General features: G+C 45.4%; 1 protein-coding gene across 1 annotated transcript in view; it reads left to right on the top strand.

Annotated features, from left to right (window-relative positions):
* Positions 1–25,345, top strand: part of LOC119970799 (nipped-B-like protein) — a 559,915-nt gene that overhangs the window by 294,744 nt on the left and 239,826 nt on the right. The window contains 3 exon segments of the mRNA XM_038805973.1: positions 3,495–3,598; positions 4,275–4,361; positions 13,990–14,224. Coding sequence (XP_038661901.1) covers positions 3,495–3,598; positions 4,275–4,361; positions 13,990–14,224 — 426 coding nt within the window.

Genomic DNA, 25,345 nt, shown 5'->3' with positions numbered 1-25,345 from the left:
TGGTCTTGCAGAGGCCCGTATGACCCCCTCCTGTGTTCTCTGCTCTCTCCCTCCAATCAGCCGGCAGTGTCAATTTCAGCGGCCGGCTCACTTTGATCCGGAGAGGGAAGCTGCTCTCTCACTGAAGCAATCAGCCGGCCGCTGAAATTGACATTGCTTTTAAGTTTGAATGTTTCTGATTGGAGGGAGAGAGCAGCCGGCAGTGTCAATTTCAGCGGCCGGCTGATTGTTTCAGTGAGAGAGCAGCTTCCCTCTCCGGATCAAAGTGAGCCGGTCGCTGAAATTGACACAACTGACAGTTGGGGTCCATAAGCCCCCCCCCCCGCGGTATATCGCGAACCGCGGTATTGCGGAGCGTGGTATAACGGGGGACTACTGTATTAGGAGCAGGAGTAGGCCACTCCACCCCCTCAGCCTGCTACGCCATTTATAAAGTCATAGAATCATACAGCACAGAAAAGGCCCTTTGGCCAATCGCATCTGTGCCGGTCAAAAACAACTATCTAACCATTTTTATCCCATTTTCCAGCACTTGGACTATAGCCTTGTCTGCCCTGAGATCGCAAGTGCACATCCAAATACTTCTTAAATGTTACAAGGGTCTCTGCCCCCACCACCCTTTTAGGCAGCGAGTTCCAAACACCCACCACCCTCTGGATAAAAAACATTTTCCTCACATCCCCTCAACTTCCTGCCTCTCACCTTAAATCTGTGTCCCCAGGCAATTGATCCTCCACCATGGGGAAAGGTCTGTTCCCTGTTTACTCTATCTATGCCCCTCATAGTTTTATACATTAAATCATAGAATTTACAGTCCAGAATGAGGCCTTTCGACCCATCGAGTCTGTACCGTCCCTTAGAAAGAGCACGCTATTTAAGACCACAGCTCCACCTTCTCCCCATAGCCCAGTAATGGCACCTAACTTTTTTGGACACTAAGGGCAATTTAGCATGGCCAATCCACCTAACCTGCACATCTTTAGACTGTGGGAGGAAACCGGAGCACCCGGAGGAAATCCACGCAGACACGGAGAACGTGCAGATTCAGCAAAGGCATTGACCCAAGCTTGGAATCGAACCTGGGACCTTGTAGCTGTGAAGCAACAGGGCTAACCGCTGTGCTACCGTGCCATGCTCAATCATGTCCCCCTTCAGTCTCCTCTGCTCCAAGGAAAACAATCCCAGTCTATCCAATCTCTCTTCATAACTAAAACTCTCCAGCCCAGGCAACATCCTGGTAAATCTCCTCTGCACCCTTTCCAGTGCTATCACATCCCTCCTATAATGTGGATTCCAGAACTGCTCACAATACTCTCGCTGTGGCCTAACCAACGCTTTGTACAGTTCCAACATAACCTCCCTGCTCTTAAACTCTATGCCTCGGCTAATAAAGGCAAGTATTCCATATGACCACATTAACCACTGTAGGGCGACACGGAAACACACTGGTTAGCACTGTTGCTTCACAATGCCAGGGTCCCAGGTTCGATTCCCGGCTTGGGACACTGTGCAGAGTCTGGGTTTCCTTCGGGTGCTCTGGCTTCCTCGCACAAGTCCTGAAAGACGTGCTTGTTAGGTAATTTGGACATTCTGAATTCTCCCTCTGTGTGCACGAACAGGCGCCGGATTGTGGCAACTAGGAACTTTTCACAGTAACGTCATTGCAGTGTTAATGTAAGCCAACTTGTGACGTTAATAAAGTTTATTTATTATTACTATTCTAATGTCTAACTGCTCTGCTCCCTTAAGGGACTGGTGTTAATGCGCACCAAGGTCCCTCTAATCCTTGGTGCTTTCAAGGGTCCTTCCATTTATCATGTATTCTCGTGTCTTGTTTGTCAATGAGATCATGGCCGAACTGATTGTAACTTCAACTACACATTACCAATAACCTTTCATCCCTTGTCAAGTATCTAGCTACTTTTGCCTTAGAAATATTCAAAGACTGCTACCATCGCCTTTTGGGGAGGAGCATTCCAAAGACTCAACCCTCTGAATGAGCCACCTATTCTAGGCTTTAGTCGAGTAAACCATCTCCGAAATGCTTCCAGTGCCATTTGCAGATTTCCTTATCAGTTCATAAATAAAGTACACAGTACTTAAGATGTGGTCTCCCCATTGCCCTGTATAACTGAAGCACAACCTCCCCACATTTGTGATCAGTTCCCCTCATAATAAAGAGTAGCATTCTGTTGACTTTGCTAATTCCTTGCTGTACCTGCATTCTAGCCTTTTATGATTCCTGCCCAACGATAACCACATCCCTCTGCATCTCAGACCTCTGCAATTTCTCACCATTTATACATTATGCTTTTTTATTCTTCCTGCCAAGATGGACAATTTGACATTTTCCCCACATTTTCAGATCTTTCACTTAACCTTTCTATATCCCTTTGTAGCCCCCTTACGTTGTCATCATGATTTACTTTCCTACCTAGCTTTGTAGCATCAAAACGTTTAGCAACCATACCTTCAATCCCTTCATCCAAGTGATTTATGTAAGTGGTAAAATGTTGAGTCTCCAGCCCTGATCCCTGTGACGCACGATTCATCACATCATTCGGGAAAAAACATTTCTGAAAACTCTTTCCTGTTAGCTTGCCAATCTTCAATCCATGCCAATGCGTTGCTCATTACTGATTAAAACGGGGATCAGATACCTGTGGGAGATGCTGGGAAGGTTTGAGTTTGGTGAGGGCTTTATTAACTGGGTGCGGTTACTCTATCAGGCACCAGTAGCGAGTGTCCGTACGAACCGGCTGAGGTCGGGGTACTTTAAACTACACCGAGGGACGAGGCAAGGGTGCCCCTCTCCCTGTTTGCTCTGGCCATAGAGCTATTGGCCATGGCATTAAGAACCTCTAGGAACTGGAAAGGGCTGGAGGGGGGGTAATACCGGGTCTCACTCTACGCAGATGACCTGCTGTTGTATATTTCGGACCCGTTGGAGTGGATGGGGGAAGTAATGCAAATCTTGGGGGAATTTGGCAATTTTTCGGGGTATAAATTGAACATGGGGAAAAGCGAGATGTTCACGATCCAGGCAAGAGGACAGAAGAGACTGGGAGAGCTGCCGCTTAGAATGGTCAGGAAGAGCTTTCGATATCTGGGAATCCAGGTGGCCTGGGAATGGGAGGCACTGAACAAGTTAAACCTATCCCGGTTGGTGGAACAAATGGAAGGGGATTTTAAGAGATGGGACATGCTCTCGCTAGCGGGGAGGGTACAGACTGTGAAGATGACAGTCCTCCCCAGATTTCTGTTGTCTTTCAGTGCCTCCCCATCTTCATTCCAAAGGCCTTTTTCAAGCGGGTGAATAAGATTATTTCGGGCTTTGTGTGGATATTTGGGCAGGTGAGAAGCGTCCACCAGCCTGTTATAGACAGTGAGAACCTGGAAAAGAATCAGAACAACATGCGTTGGCAAAACCACTTGTGGAAATTGGTTCCAGTTTTTGCTTCAGATCAACATGATGATTCCTATTTTCTTCACAGGTGATGATGATGAGTTACCTCAGGAATTATTACTGGGCAAGCAACAGCTGAACGAATTGAGCAGTGAATCTGCCAAAATCAAAGCTATGGGCATCATGGACCGGGTATGCGTTACAACATAAATTGCTTTATTTGGAAAGAAAAGCTTAATAACGTCACTTCTGTAAATCAGACAGCAGATTGACTTCATGCACTTGCATTTTCAGATACTGCTATCAGCTAGCATGTAGAATGGGCGTGCTGTGTACCTGTTGGTAATTACATTTCAAAACTCTCTCCCTGTACTTGGACCATTGTTTGATCCTTCACAAAGGTGGCAGTAGCAAAATCATGGCGCCCCAGGAATGTTTCTGTTTCATGGTCAACCAAGGAAAGTTGTAATTCTGACTGGCACGGAGGTTTTGTTGTTTTCGGGGGCAGGTGGTTCACTTCAGAATGCCCACAGTAGACATGTGGCCAGTTGTCAACCTTGAATCTGGTATTAGCTAGCTGCTCAATTAATCAAGCATTGGTTCTTTTGTTTTTAGTTCTAACTTAATGCTATCATTCCGGATGTGGGAGATAGTGAGAGTGGGCAGAAGAGAAATGGCAGATGTCTGTTGTTGAAACAGGCAGTGCCCTCAGGTGTGCTGTATGCAGGTAAGTTTGTTAGTGGGGTGAGATTTGTACACCAGGCAATGCAAGTTTGATCCTCTAACCCTCTGTTATTTATGACTGCTGGTGGCACGTTTATTTCTTCCAAAATGTTGCTGATTCTTAAATTTTCTTCCTTGTTTACAGCTTCCAACAGACAAGACCGTGAAGGTGCTAAGTATCTTGGAAAAGAACATACAGGACGGATCCAAGCTTTCTACTTTGTTCAACCATGTGAGTTTCAAAATCATGTAGGGGCTGGTTTAGCACAGTGGGCTAAACAACTGGCTTTTAATGCAGAACAATGCCAGCAGTGCGGGTTCAATTCCCGTACCAGCCTCCCCGAACAAGCGCCGGAATGTGGCGACTCGGGGCTTTTCACAGTAACTTCATTGAGAGGTGGCAGATGGAGTTTAATGCGGAAAAGTGTGAGGTGGTTCACTTTGGAAGGAGTAACAGGAATGCAGAGTACTGGGCTAATGGCAAGATTCTTGGTAGTGTAGATGAACAGAGAGATCTCAGCATCCAGGTACATAAATCCCTGAAAGTTGCCACCCAGGTTAATAGGGCTGTTAAGAAGGCATATGGTGTGCTAGCCTTTATAAGCAGGGGGATTGAGTTTTGGAACCACAAGGTCATGCTGCAGCTGTACATAACTCTGGTGCGGCCGCACCTGGAGTACTGCGTGCAGTTCTGGTCACCACATTATAGGAAGGATATGGAAGCTTTGGAAAGGGTTCAGAGGAGATTTACTAGGATGTTGCCTGGTATGGAGGGAAGGTCTTATGAGGAAAGGCTCAGGGAATTGAGGTTGTTTTCGTTAGAGAGGAGAAGGCTGAGAGGTGACTTAATAGAGACATATAAGATAGTCAGAGGGTTAGATAGGGTGGACAGTGAGAGTCTTTTTCCTCGGATGGTGATGACCAACACGAGGGGACATAGCTTTAAATTGAGGGGTGATAGATATAGGACAGATATCAGAGGCAGTTTCTTTACTCAGAGAGTAGTAGGGGTGTGGAACGCCCTGCCTGCAACAGTAGTAGACTCGCCAACTTTAAGGGCATTTAAGTGGTCACTGGATAGACATATGGATGAAAATGGAATAGTGTAGGTCAGATAGGCTTCAGATGGTTTCACAGGTCGGCGCAACATCGAGGGCCGAAGGGCCCGTACTGCGCTGTAGTGTTCTATGTTCTATGTTCTATGAAGCCTACTCGTGACAATAAGCGATTATTATTATTATTATTATTGTTATTATTATTACATGTGTATGCATCTTGTTCAGTGAGAATGGTGCAATGTTTATAGAAGCCGGTGTGGTAATTATAGTCCATACAGAGTTAGATGCTGGAAAAACTCCGCCAGTCTGCAAAATCTATGGGGAGAGAATCGAGTTAATGTTTCAAGTCCATCTCAGTCTTCAGAGCTAGAGAGAGGGAGAAGTGTGGTAGAGTGGAGCATCTGGAGCAGATTAGACTAGATTTCATAGAATTTACAATGCAGAAGGAGGCCATTCGGCCCATCGAGTCTGCACCTGCTCTTGGAAAGAGCATCCTACCCAAGTCCACACCTCCACCCTATCCCCCCAGTAACCCCACCCAACACTAAGGGCAATTTTGGACACCAAGGGCAAATTATCATGGCCAATCCACCTATCCTGCACATCTTTGGACTGTGGGAGGAAACCGGAGCACCCGGAGGAAACCCACGCGCACACGGGGAGTACGTGCAGACTCCGGACAGGCAGTGACCCACGCCGGGAATCGAACCTGGGACCCTGGAGCTGTGAAGCAATTGTGCTAACCACTGTACTACCATGCTGCCCATTGATAGGTGGGAGCTAAGAGAGATTGCAACAATGATATATCAGTCAGGAGGCAGAAGAAGCATTAATGGCGACAGTGTGAAGGGCTAGAGAAGGTGCCAGTTGTGATATAAAGGTAAGATATCAGAATGTGATAGCGGGATAAGAAAGATCAGTGCTTAGTGAAAACAAAACTAAAGAACAAGTGACAGGTGGCCCAGTGGGGAAGCGGGGCTCTTGCATTGGGAAGAAAAATGTTTTGGATGTAAAACAAAAGGGTCAAGATGGAGGAGAAAGGTCACAGTCTAAAGCTGTTGAGTCCCGAGGGTTGTAATGTGCCTAATGGCGCGTGCGATGTATGCCTTTTTCCTTAACCGAGGTTTCTCCCCTTCTGTAGTTGACTGCACAACACTGCAGCCATGTCCCAGGAAGTCCAATAAAAGCAAAATACTGCGGATCCTGGAAAACTGAAATAAAAACAGAAAATGCTGGATAAATTCAGCAGGTCTGGCAGCATCTGTGGAGAGAGAAACTGTTAATGCTTCAACTCTGTGACTGTAGAAGGATAGACATTCTGGATAAGGCTCAATGGATTAGGGTGGCACAGTGGTTAACACTGCCTCACAGTGCTTGGAACCTGGGTTCGATTCTGACTTTGGGTGACTGTGGGTTTCCTCCAGGTGCTCGTACTCAACATGGACTGCAGAGGTTCAAGAACATAAGAACATAAGAACTAGGAGCAGGAGTAGGCCATCTGGCCCCTCGAGCCTGCTCCGCCATTCAATGAGATCATGGCTGATCTTTTGTGGACTCAGCTCCACTTTCCGGCCAGAACCCTTAATCCCTTTATTCTTCAAAAAACTATCTATCTTTACCTTAAAAACATGTAATGAAGGAGCCTCAACTGCTTCACTGGGCAAGGAATTCCATAGATTCACAACTCTTTGGGTGAAGAAGTTCCTCCTAAACTCAGTCCTAAATCTACTTCCCCTTATTTTGAGGCTATGTGCCCTAGTTCTGCTTTCACCCGCCAGTGGAAACAACCTGCCCGCATCTATCCTATCTATTCCCTTCATAATTTTATATGTTTCTATAAGCTCCCCCCTCATCCTTCTAAATTCCAACGAGTACAGTCCCAGTCCACTCAACCTCTCCTCATAATCCAACCCCTTCAGCTCTGGGATTAACCTAGTGAATCTCCTCTACGCACCCTCCAGTGCCAGTACGTCCTTTCTCAAGTAAGGAGACCAAAACTGAACACAGTACTCCAGGTGTGGCCTCACTAACACCTTATACAATTGCAACATAACTTCCCTAGTCGTAAACTCCATCCCTCTAGCAATGAAGGACAAAATTCCATTTGCCGCCTTAATCACCTGTTGCACCTGTAAACCAACTTTCTGTGACTCATGCACTAGCACACCCAGGTCTCTCTGCACAGCAGCATGCTTTAATATTTTATTGTTTAAATAATAATCCTGTTTGCTGTTATTCCTACCAAAATGGATAACCTCACATTTGTCAACATTGTATTCCATCTGCCAGACCCTAGCCCATTCACTTAACCTATCCAAATCCCTCTGCAGACTTCCAGTATCCTCTGCACTTTTCGCTTTACCACTCATCTTAGTGTCATCTGCAAACTTGGACACATTGCCCTTGGTCCCCAACTCCAAATCATCTATGTAAATTGTGAACAATTGTGGGCCCAACACGGATCCCTGAGGGACACCACTAGCTACTGATTGCCAACCAGAGAAACACCCATTAATCCCCACTCTTTGCTTTCTATTAATTAACCAATCCTCTATCCATGCTACTACTTTACCCTTAATGCCATGCATCTTTATCTTATGCAGCAAGCTTTTGTGTGGCACCTTGTCAAAGGCTTTCTGGAAATCCAGATATACCACATCCATTGGCTCCCCGTTATCTACTACACTGGTAATGTCCTCCAAAAATTCCACTAAATTAGTTAGGCATGACCTGCCCTTTATGAACCCATGCTGCGTCTGCCCAATGGGACAATTTCTATCCAGATGCCTCGCTATTTCTTCCTTGATGATAGATTCCAGCATCTTCCCTACTACCGAAGTTAAGCTCACTGGCCTATAATTTCCTGCTTTCTGCCTACCTCCTTTTTTAAACAGTGGTGTCACGTTTGCTAATTTCCATTCTGCCGGGACCACCCCAGAGTCTAGTGAATTGTGGTAAATTATCACTAGTGCATCTGCAATTTCCCTAGCCATCTCTTTTAGCACTCTGGGATGCATTCCATCAGGGCCAGGAGACCTGTCTACCTTTAGCCCCATTAGCTTGCCCATGACTACCTCCTTAGTGATAACAATCCTCTCAAGGTCCTCACCTGTCATAGCCTCATTTCTATCAGTCGCTGGCATGTTATTTGTGTCTTCCACTGTGAAGACCGACCCAAAAAACCTGTTCAGTTCCTCAGCTATTTCCTCATTTCCCATTATTAAAACTCCCTTCTCATCCTCTAAAGGACCAATATTTACCCTAGCCACTCTTTTTTGTTTTATATATTTGTAAAAACTTTTACTGTCTGTTTTTATATTCTGAGCAAGTTTACTCTCAAACTCTATCTTACTCTTCCTTATAGCTTTTTTATGCCCCACCATAACGTTACTATTTGGTGGCCGATGGACTACTCCTATCAGTGACTTTTTCGCCTTACTATTCCTGATTTCCACCCAAATGGATTCAACCTTATCCTCCATAGCACCGATGTCATCCCTTACTATTGCCCGGATGTCATCCTTAAATAACAGAGCAACACCACCTCCCTTACCATTCACTCTGTCCTTCCGAATAGTTTGATACCCTCGGATATTTAACTCCCAGTTGTGACCATCCTTTAACCATGTTTCAGTAATGGCCACTAAATCATAGTCATCTACGATGATTTGTGCCATCAACTCATTTACTTTATTCTGAATACTACGAGCATTCAGATAAAGTACACTTATGTTGGGTTTTTTAACCTCTGTTTTGAATCTTAACATCTCCAGTTTTATTCCTTTTGTTATTACTGGGCCTATTCACTGAGCTCCCCTCAGTCACTGTACCTTGTACTGTCGCCCTTTTTGATTTTTGACTATGTCTTCTCTGCCTTGCACTTTCCCCCTTACTTCCTTTTGCTTCTGTCCCTGTTTTGCTACCTTCCAACTTCCTGCATCGGTTCCCATCCCCCTGCCACATTAGTTTAAACCCGGTGTATAACATGGTGCACGTTCTCAAATGCAATTAGGGATAGATAATAAATGCTTGACTCGCCACCACTGCCTGCATCTCTTGCGGTCAACCTCCAAAATGAAGTCCACCAGTCTTGGTCGTTCCGCTCTCTCCATTTTCATGATGTGAGCTTTATATGAGATACAAAGTGGTGTGTAGTCTCCAAGGTGGCCGCTGCAGGAAAGGATGTCCTGAAGCGTGGTACATTGGCGAGACCATGCAGACGCTGCGGCAAAGGATGAACGGATATCGCACGACAATTTCCAGGCAGGAATATTCCTTTCCAATTGGGTAACACTTCAGCAGTCAAGGGCATTCAGCCTCTGATCTCCGGGTATGCGTTCTCCAAGACGGCCTTCAGAATGCGCAGCAACACAGAATCGCGCTCCAGTTGCTCCGTCTGGACCTGTAAAGACTTTAACCTGGTGTTGTAAGACTACTTACTGTGCTCACCCCAGTTCAACGCTGGCGTCTCCACATCATCACTGAAGGGAGGAGGGACTTGTCAACAATTTTTTTTAAAAAAATCAATTCGGCAGTGGGCAGGGTGAACATGTGGGGATAAAGGAAAATTCTTTACTGTTTAGATGCTGAATACGTAACTCCCTGTCCGTCCAGCAAAACCCATCAATGATATTAAATCTCTACAGAACCTAAACGTATCAAAACTACATTCTAAGATCCTTTTCGAAGGGTGTTTGAGACGAGGAGCTTCAGCACATCCAACCTTGTACTTCCCATCAGCGAACGTCATCTTAGTTCAGAGACTCTCTGAACCATTTGCTCAAAGAGAAGAAAAACTTTGACATATATAAAATTCATGCTTCCACGATACAATGATAGCACAACCAGAAAGATACTTAGAACACTTGTCGAAATCCAATGATAATTTCAACAAGTTTGTCTCTTCAGGGAAGTCGAAAAAGTGATCCTTCTCCCCGACTGACACAGGGAAGCGGGCTGGGTATATCAAACCGAACCGGAGACCCCTTTCATATAGAACGGATTTCACCCCGTTAAAGGCTGCTCTCTTTGCCAGGTCAGCACGGAGGTCTTGATGCAACTAAATGGAGCGGCCTTCCCATTTAATCTCCCGGTGTTCCCTGGCCCACCGAAGGATCTCTTCCTCCTCCTTGAAATATTCGACCAGATTATAACTGCGCATGGCGATTCCCCAACACGAGATCTCTGTCGCAATTTAGGATGAGCACTGTCTAGATGTGGGGGATGGGAGCGGGACTGACGACCCCTTCGTCCACCATTTTGGTTAACATGTTAGAAAAATATTCTGCAGGGGTGTTGCTCCATCCTCTCCGACAAATCCATGATGCGGATATTTCGCCTTGGCAGCCTGTTTTCTTGGTCATTTAATTTGGCCATTAGAAATTTATTTGCCTCCACCACCGAAGACGGACCATTTTTTAGTGAGGAAATCCGATCGCTGTGATCAGAAAGTGCTGCCTCCACATTTTTCTCAGAGGCTTGACATCTTCCATAACTTTACTCATATTTTCTAATTTGTTTGATACCTGGGGCCAGGGCTTCATCTACAGATTTTTTTCACCTCTTCTGCCAGGCTCTGATTTTTTTTTTTAAATTCAGCCGTCACGATGTAGCTGATATCTGCAATGTGGATGCATGGGAGGAGGGAGAGCCTGCTGCGTCCATTTTGCACCCCGACGAGGCTTCGGAGTGTGAGGTGTAAGTGCGTCCCATTTCTTTCTTGCACCTGTCCTTCTTGGCCATTTTTGTGGGCCGATTAGATGTTTATTCGTCGGTTTTAAAAGCTTTTACTCCGGCCATTGCGCTTTAAAAAGCGAGTTCAATGCACATAGCCTCCTGTTGCATCTTTCTCCATTGTATATGTCACCAGACGTCCTGCTGGTGTCTTTGCTAATGTCCATTATTCTACAGAAGGAATATCTCCTCATCTCAGTCCTAAATGGCATACCCTGAGACGTGACCCCTCCAGCCAGAGAAAATAACATCCCTGCATCAAGTCTGCCCAGCCGTGTCAGAATTTTATTCATTTCAATTAGATCCACTCACACTCTTCTAAATTCTAGTGAATACAGGCCCTGTTGACCCAATCTCCCCTCGTACGACAGTCCCAGGAATTCGTCTGGTGAATCTTCTCTCTGCCCCATCTGTGGCAAGCATGTTCTTTCTTCGATAGAGACCAAAAAAGCACTCAATACTCGTGGTGTGGTGTCACCAAGACCGTGTACAGCTGCAGTAAGCCATCTTTGCTCCTGTACTCTAATCCTCTTGGAAAGAAGGCTAACATTTGCCTTCCTAACTGGCTTGTTTTCAGTGAAGTGAAATGAAATGGAAATGAAAATCGCTTATTGTCACAAGTCGGCTTCAAATGAAGTGACTGTGAAAAGCCCCTAGTCGCTACGTTCCAGCGCCTGTTGGGGGGACTGGTGTGCAAGGACATCCGGGCCCCTTTAGGTTGGTATTTTTCAATCTGTCACCATTTAAATAATATTCTGCCATTCTCTTTTTTCACATTTATCCACGTTGTACTGCAACTACCATGTATTTACCCACTCAACTTGACTGAATTGCCTTGAAGCCTCTTAAAATCCTTCTTGCCACTTGCATTCTGACAAGTTTGATGTCACCTGCAAACTTGGAAATATTACTTTTGGATCCCTCATCCAACTCATTGATGTATTTTGTGAATTGGTGGAGCCCTATGCACTGATCCTGTTTCCAAATCACTATTTATCCTTTGTGGTAAAAGATTGCGGTCTGTACTGTAAATGCAGCTTTGTCTTGCGGACGGTGATTCGCTGAAGGTGGGATTCTCAGCTTCAGCTGTTGTGCCTCACCGGCCAGCCATTATTGGGTCCGCTGTCCTATATCATATAGTCCTAATGTAAACAACATCTCCCAGCAAAAATGATGGGCACCAAGCACAGCTTTGAGTATGGATGGTTGTGTTAGACTCTGATCTCCAGCTGGGCAGTCCTGCAGATTAATACATTTCATTGCCCACACCTTCAATATGTCTTCAATTTCTCTCTCCAATTTCATTAAATCATATTGCACAGATGCGGGGACAACTTACACTTTTTTTTTGTTTGTACCACATTTTTAACATCCCTATCAATACCCACCTTGACACCTCGCTTCACCTCCTACTAATGTAGTTTTTCCTGGTCAGAGCTAAAGAATGAGACTGATAGTCATTTAGTTAGCTCTTCAGTTTAGTTAGTCAACTTCTCCCAACTGAAGTTTTGGTTGTCAGGCTGCTGATTTGAATCTTGTGGCAAATGCTCCCTCTACTGTACATGTACAATTTTGCAGGCATCGGTTCCTTTACCTTTGGTGTCACTTACTGTCAGTTGCAGGAATTGCACTTTATAGCTTATCGAAATTGCTTGTTCAAAGACTAAGTTTACAAAAGCAATACACGGCACAGACTGGAAATCTAAAATAAAAACAGCAAATGCTTGAAGTACTCGGTGTGTCAGACAGCATCTGTGGAGAGAACCCAACAGTTAACATTGCAGCATATTAATCTTTCACCTCCGTTTTGATGAAAAGTTCATAGCTGAGCCATTATCTTTCTTTCTCTCTCCACGGATGCTGTCTCAACGAGATTTTTCAGCAATTTCTATTTTTACATTAATAAAAAAAACTCAACAAGAGCAGGCGTAGACAATTCGTCCGTGATGCCTGTTCCACATTCAATAAGATTATGGCTGATCTCTTTGTAGTCTTAATGCCACTTTCTTGCCTGGAACATAGAACATAAAACAGTACAGCACAGAACAGGCCCTTCGGCCCTCGATGTTGTGCCGAGCCATGATCACCCTACTCAAACCCATGTATCCACCCTATAACCTGTCCCCCATAACCCTTAACTTTGAAATCAAAAATCTAACTCTGCCTCATATTCAGTGTTCCAGCTTCCACTGGTCTTTGTGAAATTCCAGAGATTAGTGACCCTCCAGGGGTCCCTTCCTTAGAAATCCCTTCCTTAGAAACCATGGCCCATCGTTCTAGCTTCTCCCATGAGTGGTAAAGTCTTCTCAGTATTTACCCTGACAAGCCCCGTCAGTAGCTTGTGTTTCAATAAAATCACCTCTCCTCCTGAACCCCAGTGAGTGCAGGGCCAACATGCTCCCAACTCTCAAAAGGTTATCCACCTAAAATGTTAACTTTGTTTCTCTCCACAGATTCTGAGTTTGTCTTGTGTATTTCCGACGTTTTCTGTTTCCCCTTTCTAACCTTTTTCCAGTCTGTCTTCAAAATTCACACCTTTGACTTTCAGAATCAACTCTTTGGGCCTGTGATGCACTGCATTCATACTTGTGTCTCTGTGACGAGAGCTAAGAGTGCTGTAGGCCACCAGCCTTTATTGTGGACGTATCTAAACATTTTGTTTTTGTTGCAGTGTTCAAGCTGCGGTCCTGCGAGAGCTGCAGAGTTCTCAGCCCATACCCCCTCCGTCATGTTGCTACTTGCACCTAGTTAGTTGGACGCGTTGAACCTTTAGGACTGTTTATTTTCACGTCATTTGTCACTTCTAGGAAGTGTGTTTATGTGGATATTGGATTAGGACAGACTTGCCCTTTCAGTTGAATAATCTGCCAACATTATCCAGTCTTGCACATGAAGCATACACTTGTGGAATGGTGAAGGATAGTTGGTGTTTTTGGCTTTTGTGTCTTGCTCCAAATGTGATGCTGCACGAGGGGCAATAGTTTAATGTAAGGCCCAGGCTCAGCTATTATGTAAAATATTGAGGTAAATGGAAGAAACATCAGCACTGAAATCCTTGTTATTTTCCAGGACAATGAAACTGAAGATGAGGAGAAGCTATGGAGAGAGCTGATCTTGGAGAGAGTGACGAAATCAGCTGATGCTTGCCTGACTGCACTGAATATTATGACGTCACCCAACATGTCTAAAGCTGTGTATATCGATGATGTGATCGAGAGGGTGATCCAGTTCACCAAATTCCACCTGCAAAACACACTGTACCCACAGTATGACCCCGTCTACAGAATAGACTCACACGGATCAGGTCAGCAGCCATCTTTAATATCTTTACCTCAACAAGAGCTCCCTCCCTGACCTACACCACATAGACTGCAGCAGTACAAGAAGGCAGGTCACCACCACCTTCTAAAGGGCAACTAGGGGTAGGCAATGAATGCTGGCCTAACCAGCGATGCCCATATCCCAAAGAACAAAGAAAAGTACAGCACAGGAACGGGTGCTTCGGCTCTCCAAGACTGCGCCGACCATGCTGCCCATCTAAACTAAAATCTTCTACACTTCTGAGGTCCGTATCCTTCTATTCCCATCCTATTCATAGAACATACAGTGCAGAAGGAGGCCATTCGACCCATCGAGTCTGCACCGACCCACTTAAGCCCTCACGTGCACCCTATCCCCGTAACCCAATAACCCCTCCTAACCTTTTTGGTCACTAAGGGCAATTTATCATGTCCAATCCACCTAACTTGCACGTTTTTGGACTGTGGGAGGAAACCGGAGCACCCGGAGGAAACCCACGCATACACGGGAAGAACGTGCAGACTCTGCACAGGCAGTGACCCAGCAGGGAATCTAACCTGGGACCCTGGCGCTGTGAAGCCACAGTGCTATCCACTTGTGCTACCGTGCTGCTCTATTCATGTATTTGTGAAGACGCCCTTTAAACGTCACTATCGTCCCTGCCTCCAACACCATCTCCGGCAGCGAGTTCCAGGCACCCACTACCCTCTGTGTTTAAAAAAAAAAAGAGAACCTGCCTTGTACATCATCTCTAAACCTTGCCCCTCGCACCTTAAACCTATGTCCCCTAGTAATTGACCCTACCCTAGGAAAAAGCCTCTGACTATTCACTCTGTTTATGACCCTCATAATTTTGTAAACCTCTATCAGGTCACCCCCTCACCTCCTTCGTTCCAGTGAGAACCAACCAAGTTTATTCAACTGCTCATCGTAGCTAATGCCCTCCATACCAGGCAACATCCTGGTAAATCTCTTCTGCACCCTCTCCAAAGCCTCCACATCCTTCTGGTAGTGTGGCGACCAGAATTGAACACTATACTCCCAAGTGTGGCTTAACTAAGGTTCTATACAGCTGCAACATGACTTGCCAATTCTTGTACTCAATGCCCTGGCCAATGAAGGCAAGCATGCCGTATGCCTTCTTGACTACCTTCTCCACCTGTGTTGCCCCTTTCAGTAACCTGTGGACCTGTACACCTAGATCTCTCTGACTTTCAATACTCTTGAGGGTTCTACCATTCACTGTATATTCCCTACCTGCATTAGACCTTCCAAAATGAATTACCTCACATTTGTCCGGATCAAACTCCATCTGCTATCTCTCCGAACGATCTAAATCCTGCTGTATCCTCTGACAGTCCTCATCGCTATCCGCAATTCCACCAACCTTTGTGTCGTCCGCAAATTTACTAATCAGATCAGTTACGTTTTCCCTCCAAATGAATCCCATAAATGATTAATAAAAAAAAGTCTCAAGTTAAATATTAAGGGCACTCTGGAAGTCTCAGGAGCTCTTCAGTTGAATAGAATAGCCTAGCAACCTGAGCTCCTGTTCCTTATAGTCAGTTACCACTTTTTAAACTGAATGTCCCCATTGTGCGGCCAGCAATAGCTCTGATTCTCTGAAACGAAGCTGAGGTTTAGATCTACTCTGTTCGCTCTAAAAGTTAAATGTTTAAAGGCAGCACTGAAGCTAATTCAAAAGACTTTGTTTTCAGAGCATCTTTCACAGGCTGACGATGCCCAAAATGCTCTATAGCTTAAGTGTTTTAAAACTACTCATTGTTGCAATGTAGAAATTTCAGCAACTCCAGCAGTGCAGTGCTCCTCAACACTGCACTGGGGTTACCGGCATAGATTATAGGATCAAGTCGCTATTGAGCCGTGACCACATCTTCTGAGTTAGAGGCACAAATGCTCTCACTGATCCACAGTTTAAATACATTAACTCCCTCACAGCAGCCAAATTCGTTGTACCATGGTTGGTTCTGCTACAGAGGGGAGGGGTTAAAAAGTGTGGGAATACAATAGTTATAGGGGATTTGGTTATAAGGGGAAGAGATGGGCATTTCTGTGGCAGCAAAAGAGACTCCAGGTTGGTATGTTGCTAGGATTACGGATGTCTCTGAGCGGTTACGGCACACTCTGGGCGAGGGAGGGTGAACGGCCACTGGTTGTGGTAACATCGGCACCAATAACATAAGTAAAGGAAGGGATGAGGTCCTGAAAGCAGAATATAGAGAAGTGGGAAGAAAGTTAAGAAGTAGGACCTAGAAGGTAGTGATCTCAGGATTAATACCAGTGCCATGTGCTGGTCAGAGTACAAATAGCAGGATATATTGGATTAATATGTGGCTGAAGAGATGGTGTGAGCGGGAGGGTTTCAGATTCCTGGGGCATTGGGGCTGGTTCTCGGGGTGGGGGTGGTGGTGGTGGTTGGGGGAGGGGGGGGAGGATGAGGACTTGCTAGAGCGGCTGGGGAGAGTTTAAACTAATGGCAGAGGGTTGGGAACCTATGTGAGGATTCAGAGCAGGGAATCAAGAACGAGAATAGAAAGGAGAGTAAGAAAAGTGACAGGCAGAGAAAACAAGGACCTGTATCACATAATGACACTATTACAAATAAAATGGTAGGGATGGGACAGGGTAAGTTAAAAGAACTAGCTGTAAGGTTTTTTTACCTGAGTACCGAGTATTAGAAATAAAATGGATGAATTAGTTGCACAGATAGATGTAAAGGGATATGATAAAGTTGGGATTACGGAGACATGGCTCCAAGGTTACCGTGGGAACTAAACATTGAGGGATATTCAGTTTTTAGGAACAACAGACAGAAAGGAAAAGGTGGTGGAGTTGCATTGTTGATTTAAAGATATTGATACAATATTAGTGCAGATGATGCGGAATCTGCCTGCACTGGAAAGAGCAGCCCACCCCATCCGCACAACCCAGTAACCCCACCTAACCTTTTCGGACACCAAGGGAAATTTATCATGGCCAATCCACCTAACCTGCACATCTTTGGACTGTGGGAGGAAACCGGAGCACCCGGAGGAAACCCACGCAGACACTGGGAGAACGTGCAGACTCCGCACAGATAGTGACCCAGCCGGGAATCGAACCTGGGACCCTGGAGCTGTGAAACAGCTGTGCTGACCACTGTGCTACTGTGCTGCCCTGCTGAAAGGAAGGACAGCGGACAGGCAATGACGGGCTTTCAAGGAACGAATAGGTGAACTCCAAAAGTTGTTTATTCCTATTTGGCACAAAAGTAGAAAGGAAACTGTGTCCAAACCATGTCTTACAAAGGAAATTAGAATTAGTGTTAGATTCAAAGAAGAGGCATACAGATTAGAAAGAAAAAGCAATAGACCTGAGGATTGGGAACAGTTTAAAATTCAGCAAAGGAAGGGATTGATTAAGAAGGGGGAAATAGAATTTTGAAGTAAACTAATGGGGAACATGACTGCAAAGGTTTCTGTAGGTAGACAGAAAAAGATTGATTAAAAACTAATGTAGGCCCCTTACAGTCAGAAACAGGAGAATTCGTAACAGGGAACAAAGAAATGGCTAAGAAACTAAATTCGTACTTTGCTTCTTAACAGATATCTTTGCTGCATCCTTGAACACTGGTGAGGTATCGGAGGACTGGAGAATTGCTAATGTTGTCCCCTTGTTTAAGAACCTCCTTGATTCACCTGAGGAAGGAGCTGCGCTCCGAAAGCTCGTGTTTGAATCAAACCTGTTGGACTTTAACCTGGTGTTGTAAGACTTCTTATTGTTTAAGAAGGGTAGCAGGGATAATTCAGATAATACACCGATGAGCCTGACGTCAGTGGTAGGGAAGCTGCTGGAGAAGATACTGAGGGATAGGATCTATTCCCATTTGGAAGAAAATGGGCTTATCAGTGATAGACAACATGGTTTTGTGCAGGGAAGGTCATGTCTTACCAACTTAATAGAATTCTTTGAGGAAGTGACAAAGTTGATTAATGAGGGAAGGGCTGGAGATGTCATATACATGGACTTCAGTAAGGCGTTTGATAAAGTTCCCCATGGTAGGCTGATGGAGAAAGTGAAGTCTCATGGGGTTCAGGGTGTACTAGCTAGATGGATAAAGAACTGGCTGGGCAACAGGAGTCAGAGAGTAGTAGTGGAAGGGAGTTTCTCAAAATGGAGAACTGTGACCCGTGGTATTCCACAGGCATCCGTGCTGGGACCACTGTTATTTGTGATATACATAAATGATCTGGAGGATGGTATAGGTGGTCTGATTAGCAAGTTTGCAGATGACACTAAGATTGGTTGAGCAGCAGACAGTGAAGGGGACTGTCAGAGAATGCAGCAGAATATAGTTAGATTGAAGAGTTGGGCAGAGAAATGGCAGATGGAGTTCAATCCGGTCAAATGCGAGGTGATGCATTTTGGAAGATCCAATTCAAGAGCGAACTATATGGCAAATGGAAAAGCCCTGGAGAAAATTGATGGACAGAGAGATCTGGGTGTTCAGGTCCATTGTACCCTGAATGTGGCTGTACAGCTCGATAGAGTGATCAAGAAGGCATACAGCATGCTTTCCTTCATCGGAAGGGGTATTGAGTACAAGAGTTGGCAGGTCATGTTGCAGTTGTATAAGAACTCTGAGCAGGAGTAGGCCATATGGCCCCTCAAGCCTGCTCCGCCATTCAGTGTATCATGGCTGATCTTTTGTGGACTCAGCTCCACTTTTCGGCCTGAACACCATAACCCTTAATCCCTTTATTGTTCAAAAAACGATCTATCTTTATCTTAAAAATATTTAATGAAGGATCCTCAACGGCTTCACTGGGCGAGGAATTCCATAGATTCACAACCCTTTCGGTGAAGAAGTTCCTCCTACACTCAGTCCTAAAAGCACTTCCCCTTATTTTGAGGCTAGGCCCCTTTGGTTTGGCCACATTTGGAATACTACGTAGGCCACATTACCAGAAGGATGTGGATGCTTTAGAGAGGGTGCAGAGGAGGTTCACCAGGATGTTGCCCGGTATGGAGGGTGCTAGCTATGAAGAGAGGTTGAGGGGGGAAATTAATTGAGGTCTACAAAATCATGAGTGGCATGGACAGGGTGGATAGCAAGAGGCTTTTTCCCCAGAGTGGGGGACTCAATTACTAGGGGTCACGAGTTCAAGGTGAGGGGAAAAGTTTAAGGGAGATATGCGTGGAAAGTTCTTTACGCAGAGGGTGGTGGGTGCCTGGAACGCATTGCTGTGGAGGTGGTAGAGGCGGGCACGATAGCATCATTTAAGATGTATCTAGACAGATACATGAATGGGCAGGGAACAGAGGGATACAGTTCCTTAAAAAATAGGTGACAGTTTTAGATAGAGGATCGGCGCAGGCTGGGAGGGGCGAAGGGCCTGTTCCTGTGCTGTAATTTTTCTTTGTTCTTTGTTCTGTCTTCACAAAGGAAGAACAGGAATAATGTACGGGAAGTTCTGAGAAACAAGTTTTAGTGAGGAGCTGAAGGAAATTAGTATTAGTAAAGAAATGGTTTGGGGGAAATTAATAGGATTGAAGATGGACAAATCTCCAGGGCCTGATAATCTTCTAGAAATAGTAGATCCATTGGTGGTCATTTTCCAAAGTTTTTTGGACTCTGGAATGATTCCCCACTATTGAAAAAGGGAGGTAGAGAGAAAACGGGTAACTATAGGTCAGTCAGCCTAACGTTGGCAGTAGAGAAGTTGCTGGAGTCCATTATCAAGGATTTCATAGCACAGCATTTGGAAAGCAGGGGTGTAATCAAACAAAGTCAGCATGGACGAACGAAAGGAAGATCATGCCTGAAAAATCTACGAGAATTATTTGAAGATGCAACTAGTAGAGTTGACCAGGGAATACCAATGGATGTGGTTTGTTTAGACTTTCACAAGACTTTCTACAAGGTCTCACATAGCAGATTAATGTGTAAAGTTAAAGCCCATGGGATTACGGGTAGTGTCTTGAGATGGTTAGCAGACAGGAAGCAAAAAATTGGAATAAATGGGTCTTTTTCTGATTGGCGGGCAGTGACTAGTGGGGTACCGCAGGGATCTGTGTTCGGACCCCAACACTTCACATCCTATATTAATGATTTGGACGATGGAACTAAATATATTATCTCCAAATTTGCAGATGATACAAAGTTGGGTGGGAGGGTGAGCTGTGAGGAGGATGCAGAGATGCTTCAGCAGGATTTGGACAGGCTGAGTGAGTGGGCACATGCATGGCAGATGCAGTATAATGTGGATGTGAGGTTATCCACTTCTGTAGCAAAAATAGGAAGGCAGATTATTATTTGAATGGGTGTAAATTGAGAGAGGCAGATACTCGGCGAGACCTTGGTGTCCTCTTGCATCAGTCACTAAAAAGTAAGCGTGCAGGTACAGCCGGCAGTAGAGAAGGCAAATGGTATGTTGGCCTTCATAACGAGAGGATTTGAGTACAGGAATAGAGATGTTTTACTGAATTTGTATCGGGAATCGGTGAGGCCACACTTCGAGTGTTGTGTACAGTTTTGGTGACCTTATCTGAGGAAGGATGTTCTTGCTATTTCAGCAGGGGAATGGGAACCTGAATTGTAGCTCCAGTTCACAAGAGGTTGAGAGTAGTGAGGTCATGAGTAAGGTGTCAAAGTTGCAGGAGTGTACCGGCAGGAAGGAAGGTGGTTTAAAGTGCGTCTACTTCAATGCCAGTAGCATCCAGAATAAGGTGGGTGAACTTGCGGCATGGGTTAGTACCTGGGACTTCGATGTTGTGGCCATTTCGGAGACATGGATAGAGCAGGGAGAGGAATGGTTGTTGCAGGTGCCGGGGTTTAGATATTTCAGTAAGCTCAGGGAAGGTGGTAAGAGAGGGGGAGGGGTAGCGTTGTTAGTCAAGGACAGTATTACGGTGGCAGAAAGGACGTTTGATGAGGACTCGTCTACTGAGGTATTATGGGCTGAGGTTAGAAACAGGAAAGGAGAGGTCACCCTGTTAGGGCTTTTCTACAGGCCTCCCGAAAAGTTCTAGCGATGTAGAGGAAAGGATTGCAAAGATGATTCTGGATAGGAGCGAAAGTAACAGGGTAGTTGTTATGGGGGACTTTAACTTTCCAAATATTGACTGGAAACACTATAGTTTGAGTACTTTAGATGGGTCCGTTTTTGTCCAATGTGTGCAGGAGGGTTTCCTGATGCAGTATGTAGATAGGCCAACGAGAGGCGAGGCAGTATTGGATTTGGTGCTGGGTAATGAACCAGTACAGGTGTTAGATTTGGAGATAGGTGAGCACTTTGGTGATAGTGACCACAATTCGATTACGTTTACTTTAGTGATGGAAAGGGATCGGTATATACCGCAAGGCAAGATTCATATCTGGGGGAAAGGTAATTATGATGAGATGAGGCAAGACTTAGGATCCATCGGATGGAGAGGAAAACTGCAGAGGATGGGCACAATGTTAATGTGGAGCATGTTCAAGGAACAGCTACTGCGTGTCCTTGATAAGTATGTACCTGTTAGGCAGGGAGGAAGTGGTTGAGCGAGGGAACAATGGTTTACTAAAGCAGTTGAAACACTTGTCAAGAGGAAGAAGGAGGCTTATGTAATGATGAGACGTGAAGGTTCAGTTAGGGCGCTTGAGAGTTACAAGTTAGCTTGGAAGGATCTAAAGAGAGAGCTAAGAAGAGCCAGAAGCATTTTAGTAAAGCGTTTGATAAGGTTCCCCACAGTAGGCTATTGCAGAAAATACGGAGGCATGGGATTCAGGGTGATTTAGCAGTTTGGATCAGAAATTGACAAGCTGTAAGAAGACAAAGGGTGGAGGTTGATGGGAAATGTTCAGACTGGAGTACAGTTACTAGTGGTGTACCACAAGGATCTGTTTTGGGGCCACTGCTTTTTGTCATTTGTATAAATGACCTGGAGGAGGGCGTAGAAGGACGGGTGAGTAAATTTGCAGATGCAGGTGGGACCTCTATAGACAGGATGGTCTACATCTGAACCTGAGGGGCACCAATATCCTGGGGGGGAGATTTGTTAGTGCTCTTTGGGGGGGTTTAAACTAATTCAGCAGGGGCATGGGAACCTGGATTGTAGTTTTGGGGTACGGGAGATTGAGAGTATAGAGGTCAGGAGCACAGATTTGACTTCGCAGGAGGGTGCCAGTGTTCAGGTAGGTGGTTTGAAGTATGTCTACTTCAATGCCAGGAGTATACGAAATAAGGTAGGGAAACTGGCAGCATGGGTTGGTACCTGGGACTTCGATGTTGTGGCCATTTCAGAGACATGGATAGAGCAGGGACAGGAATGGTTGTTGCAGGTTCCGGGGTTTAGGTGTTTTAGTAAGCTCAGAGAAGGGGGCAAAAGAGGGGGAGGTGTGGCGCTGCTAGTCAAGGACAGTATTATGGTGGCGGAAAGGATGCTAGATGGGGACTCTTCTTCCGAGGTAGTATGGGCTGAGGTTAGAAACAGGAAAGGAGAGGTCACCCTGTTGGGAGTTTTCTATAGGCCACCTAATAGTTCTAGGGATGTAGAGGAAAGGATGGCGAAGATGATTCTGGAAAAGAGCGAAAGTAACAGGGTAGTTGTTAAGGGAGACTTTAACTTTCCAAATATTGACTGGAAAAGATATAGTTCGAGTACATTAGATGGGTCATTCTTTGTACAATGTGTGCAGGAGGGTTTCCTGACACAATATGTTGACAGGCCAACAAGAGGCGAGGCCACATTGGATTTGGTTTTGGGTAATGAACCAGGCCAGGTGTTAGATCTGGAGGTAGGTGAGCACTTTGGAAACAGTGACCACAATTCGGTGACCTTTACGTTAGTGATGGAAAGGGATAAGTATACCCCGCAGGGCAAGAGTTATAGCTGGGGGAAGGGCAATTATGATGCCATTAGACATGACTTAGGATGTGTAGGTTGGAGAAGTAGGCTGCAAGGGTTGGGCACACTGGATATGTGGAGCTTGTTCAAGGAACAGCTATTGCGTGTTCTTGATAAGTACGTACCAGTCAGGCAGGGAGGAAGGGGTCGAGCGAGGGAACCGTGGTTTACCAAAGAAGTGGAATCTCTTGTTAAGAGGAAGAAGGAGGCCTATGTGAAGATGAGGCGTGAAGTTTCAGTTGGGGCGCTTGATAGTTACAAGGAAGCGAGGAAGGATCTAAAGAGAGAACTAAGACGAGCAAGGAGGGGACATGAGAAGTCTTTGGCAGGTAGGATCAAGGAAAACCCAAAAGCTTTCTATAGGTATGTCAGGAATAAAAGAATGACTAGGGTAAGAGTAGGGCCAGTCAAGGACAGTGGTGGGAAGTTGTGTGTGGAGGCTGAGGAGATAAGCGAGATACTAAATGAATACTTTTCGTCAGTATTCACTCAGGAAAAAGATAATGTTGTGGAGGAGAATGCTGAGACCCAGGCTATTAGAATAGATGGCATTGAGGTGCGTAGGGAAGAAGTGTTGGCAATTCTGGACAAGGTGAAAATAGATAAGTCCCCGGGGTCTGATGGGATTTATCCTAGGATTCTCTGGGAAGCCAGGGAAGAGATTGCTGAGCCTTTGGCTTTGATTTTTATGTCATCATTGGCTACAGGAATAGTGCCAGAGGACTGGAGGGTAGCAAATGTGGTCCCTTTGTTCAAGAAGGGGAGTAGAGATAACCCCGGTAACTATAGGCCGGTGAGCCTCATGTCTGTTGTGGGTAAAGTCTTGGAGAGGATTATAAGAGATACGATTTATAATCATCTAGATAGGAATAATATGATTAGGGATAGTCAGCATGGTTTTGTGACGGGTAGGTCATGCCTCACAAACCTTATCGAGTTCTTTGAGAAGGTGACTGAACAGGCAGACGAGGGTAGAGCAGTTGATGTGGTGTATATGGATTTCAGTAAAGCGTTTGATAAGGTTCCCCGTGGTCAGCTATTGCAGAAAATACGGAGGCTGGGGATTGAGGGTGATTTAGAGATGTGGATCAGAAATTGGCTAGTTGAAAGAAGACAGAGGGTGGTGGTTGATGGGAAATGTTCAGAATGGAGTTCAGTTACGAGTGGCGTACCACAAGGATCTGTTCTGGGGCCGTTGCTGTTTGTCATTTTTATAAATGACCTAGAGGAGGGCACAGAAGGTTGGGTGAGTAAATTTGCAGACGACACTAAAGCCGGTGGAGTTGTAGACAGTGTGGAAGGATGTTGCAGGTTACAGAGGGACATAGATAAGCTGCAGAGCTGGGCTGAGAGGTGGCAAATGGAGTTTAATGTAGAGAAGTGTGAGGTGATTCACTTTGGAAAGAATAATAGGAATGCGGAATATTTGGCTAATGGTAAAATTCTTGGCAGTGTGGATGAGCAGAGGGATCTCGGTGTCCATGTACATAGATCCCTGAAAGTTGCCACCCAGGTCGATAGGGTTGTGAAGAAGGCCTATGGTGTGTTGGCCTTTATTGGTAGAGGGATTGAGTTCCGGAGCCATGAGGTCATGTTGCAGCTGTACAAAACTCTGGTACGGCCGCATCTGGAGTATTGCGTACAGTTCTGGTCGCCTCATTCTAGGAAGGACGTGGAAGCTTTGGAATGGGTGCAGAGGAGATTTACCAGGATGTTGCCTGGTATGGAGGGAAAATCTTATGAGGAAAGGCTGATGGACTTGAGGTTGTTTTCGTTAGAGAGAAGAAGGTTAAGAGGTGACTTAATAGAGGCATACAAAATGATCAGAGGGTTAGATAGGGTGGACAGCGAGAGCCTTCTCCCGCGGATGGAGGTGGCTAGCACGAGGGGACATAGCCATAAATTGAGGGGTAATAGATATAGGACAGAGGTCAGAGGTAGGTTTTTTACGCAAAGAGTGGTGAGGCCATGGAATGCCCTACCTGCAACAGTAGTGAACTCGCCAACATTGAGGGCATTTAAATGTTGGATAAGCATATGGATGATAATGGCATAGTGTAGGTTAGATGGCCTTTAGTTTTTGACTTCCCATGTCGGTGCAACATCGTGGGCCGAAGGGCCTGTACTGCGCTGTATCGTTCTATGTTCTATGACACTAAAGTCGGTGGAGTTGTGGACAGTGCAGAATGATGTTACAAGTTACAGAGGGACATAGATAAGCTGCAGAGCTGTACTG

The sequence above is a fragment of the Scyliorhinus canicula genome, chromosome 8 (assembly GCF_902713615.1).
Source record: "Scyliorhinus canicula chromosome 8, sScyCan1.1, whole genome shotgun sequence".
NCBI lineage: Eukaryota > Metazoa > Chordata > Chondrichthyes > Carcharhiniformes > Scyliorhinidae > Scyliorhinus > Scyliorhinus canicula.
Note: the sequence above shows the minus strand (reverse complement) of the source record. Positions and strands in the feature narration are given on the sequence as shown.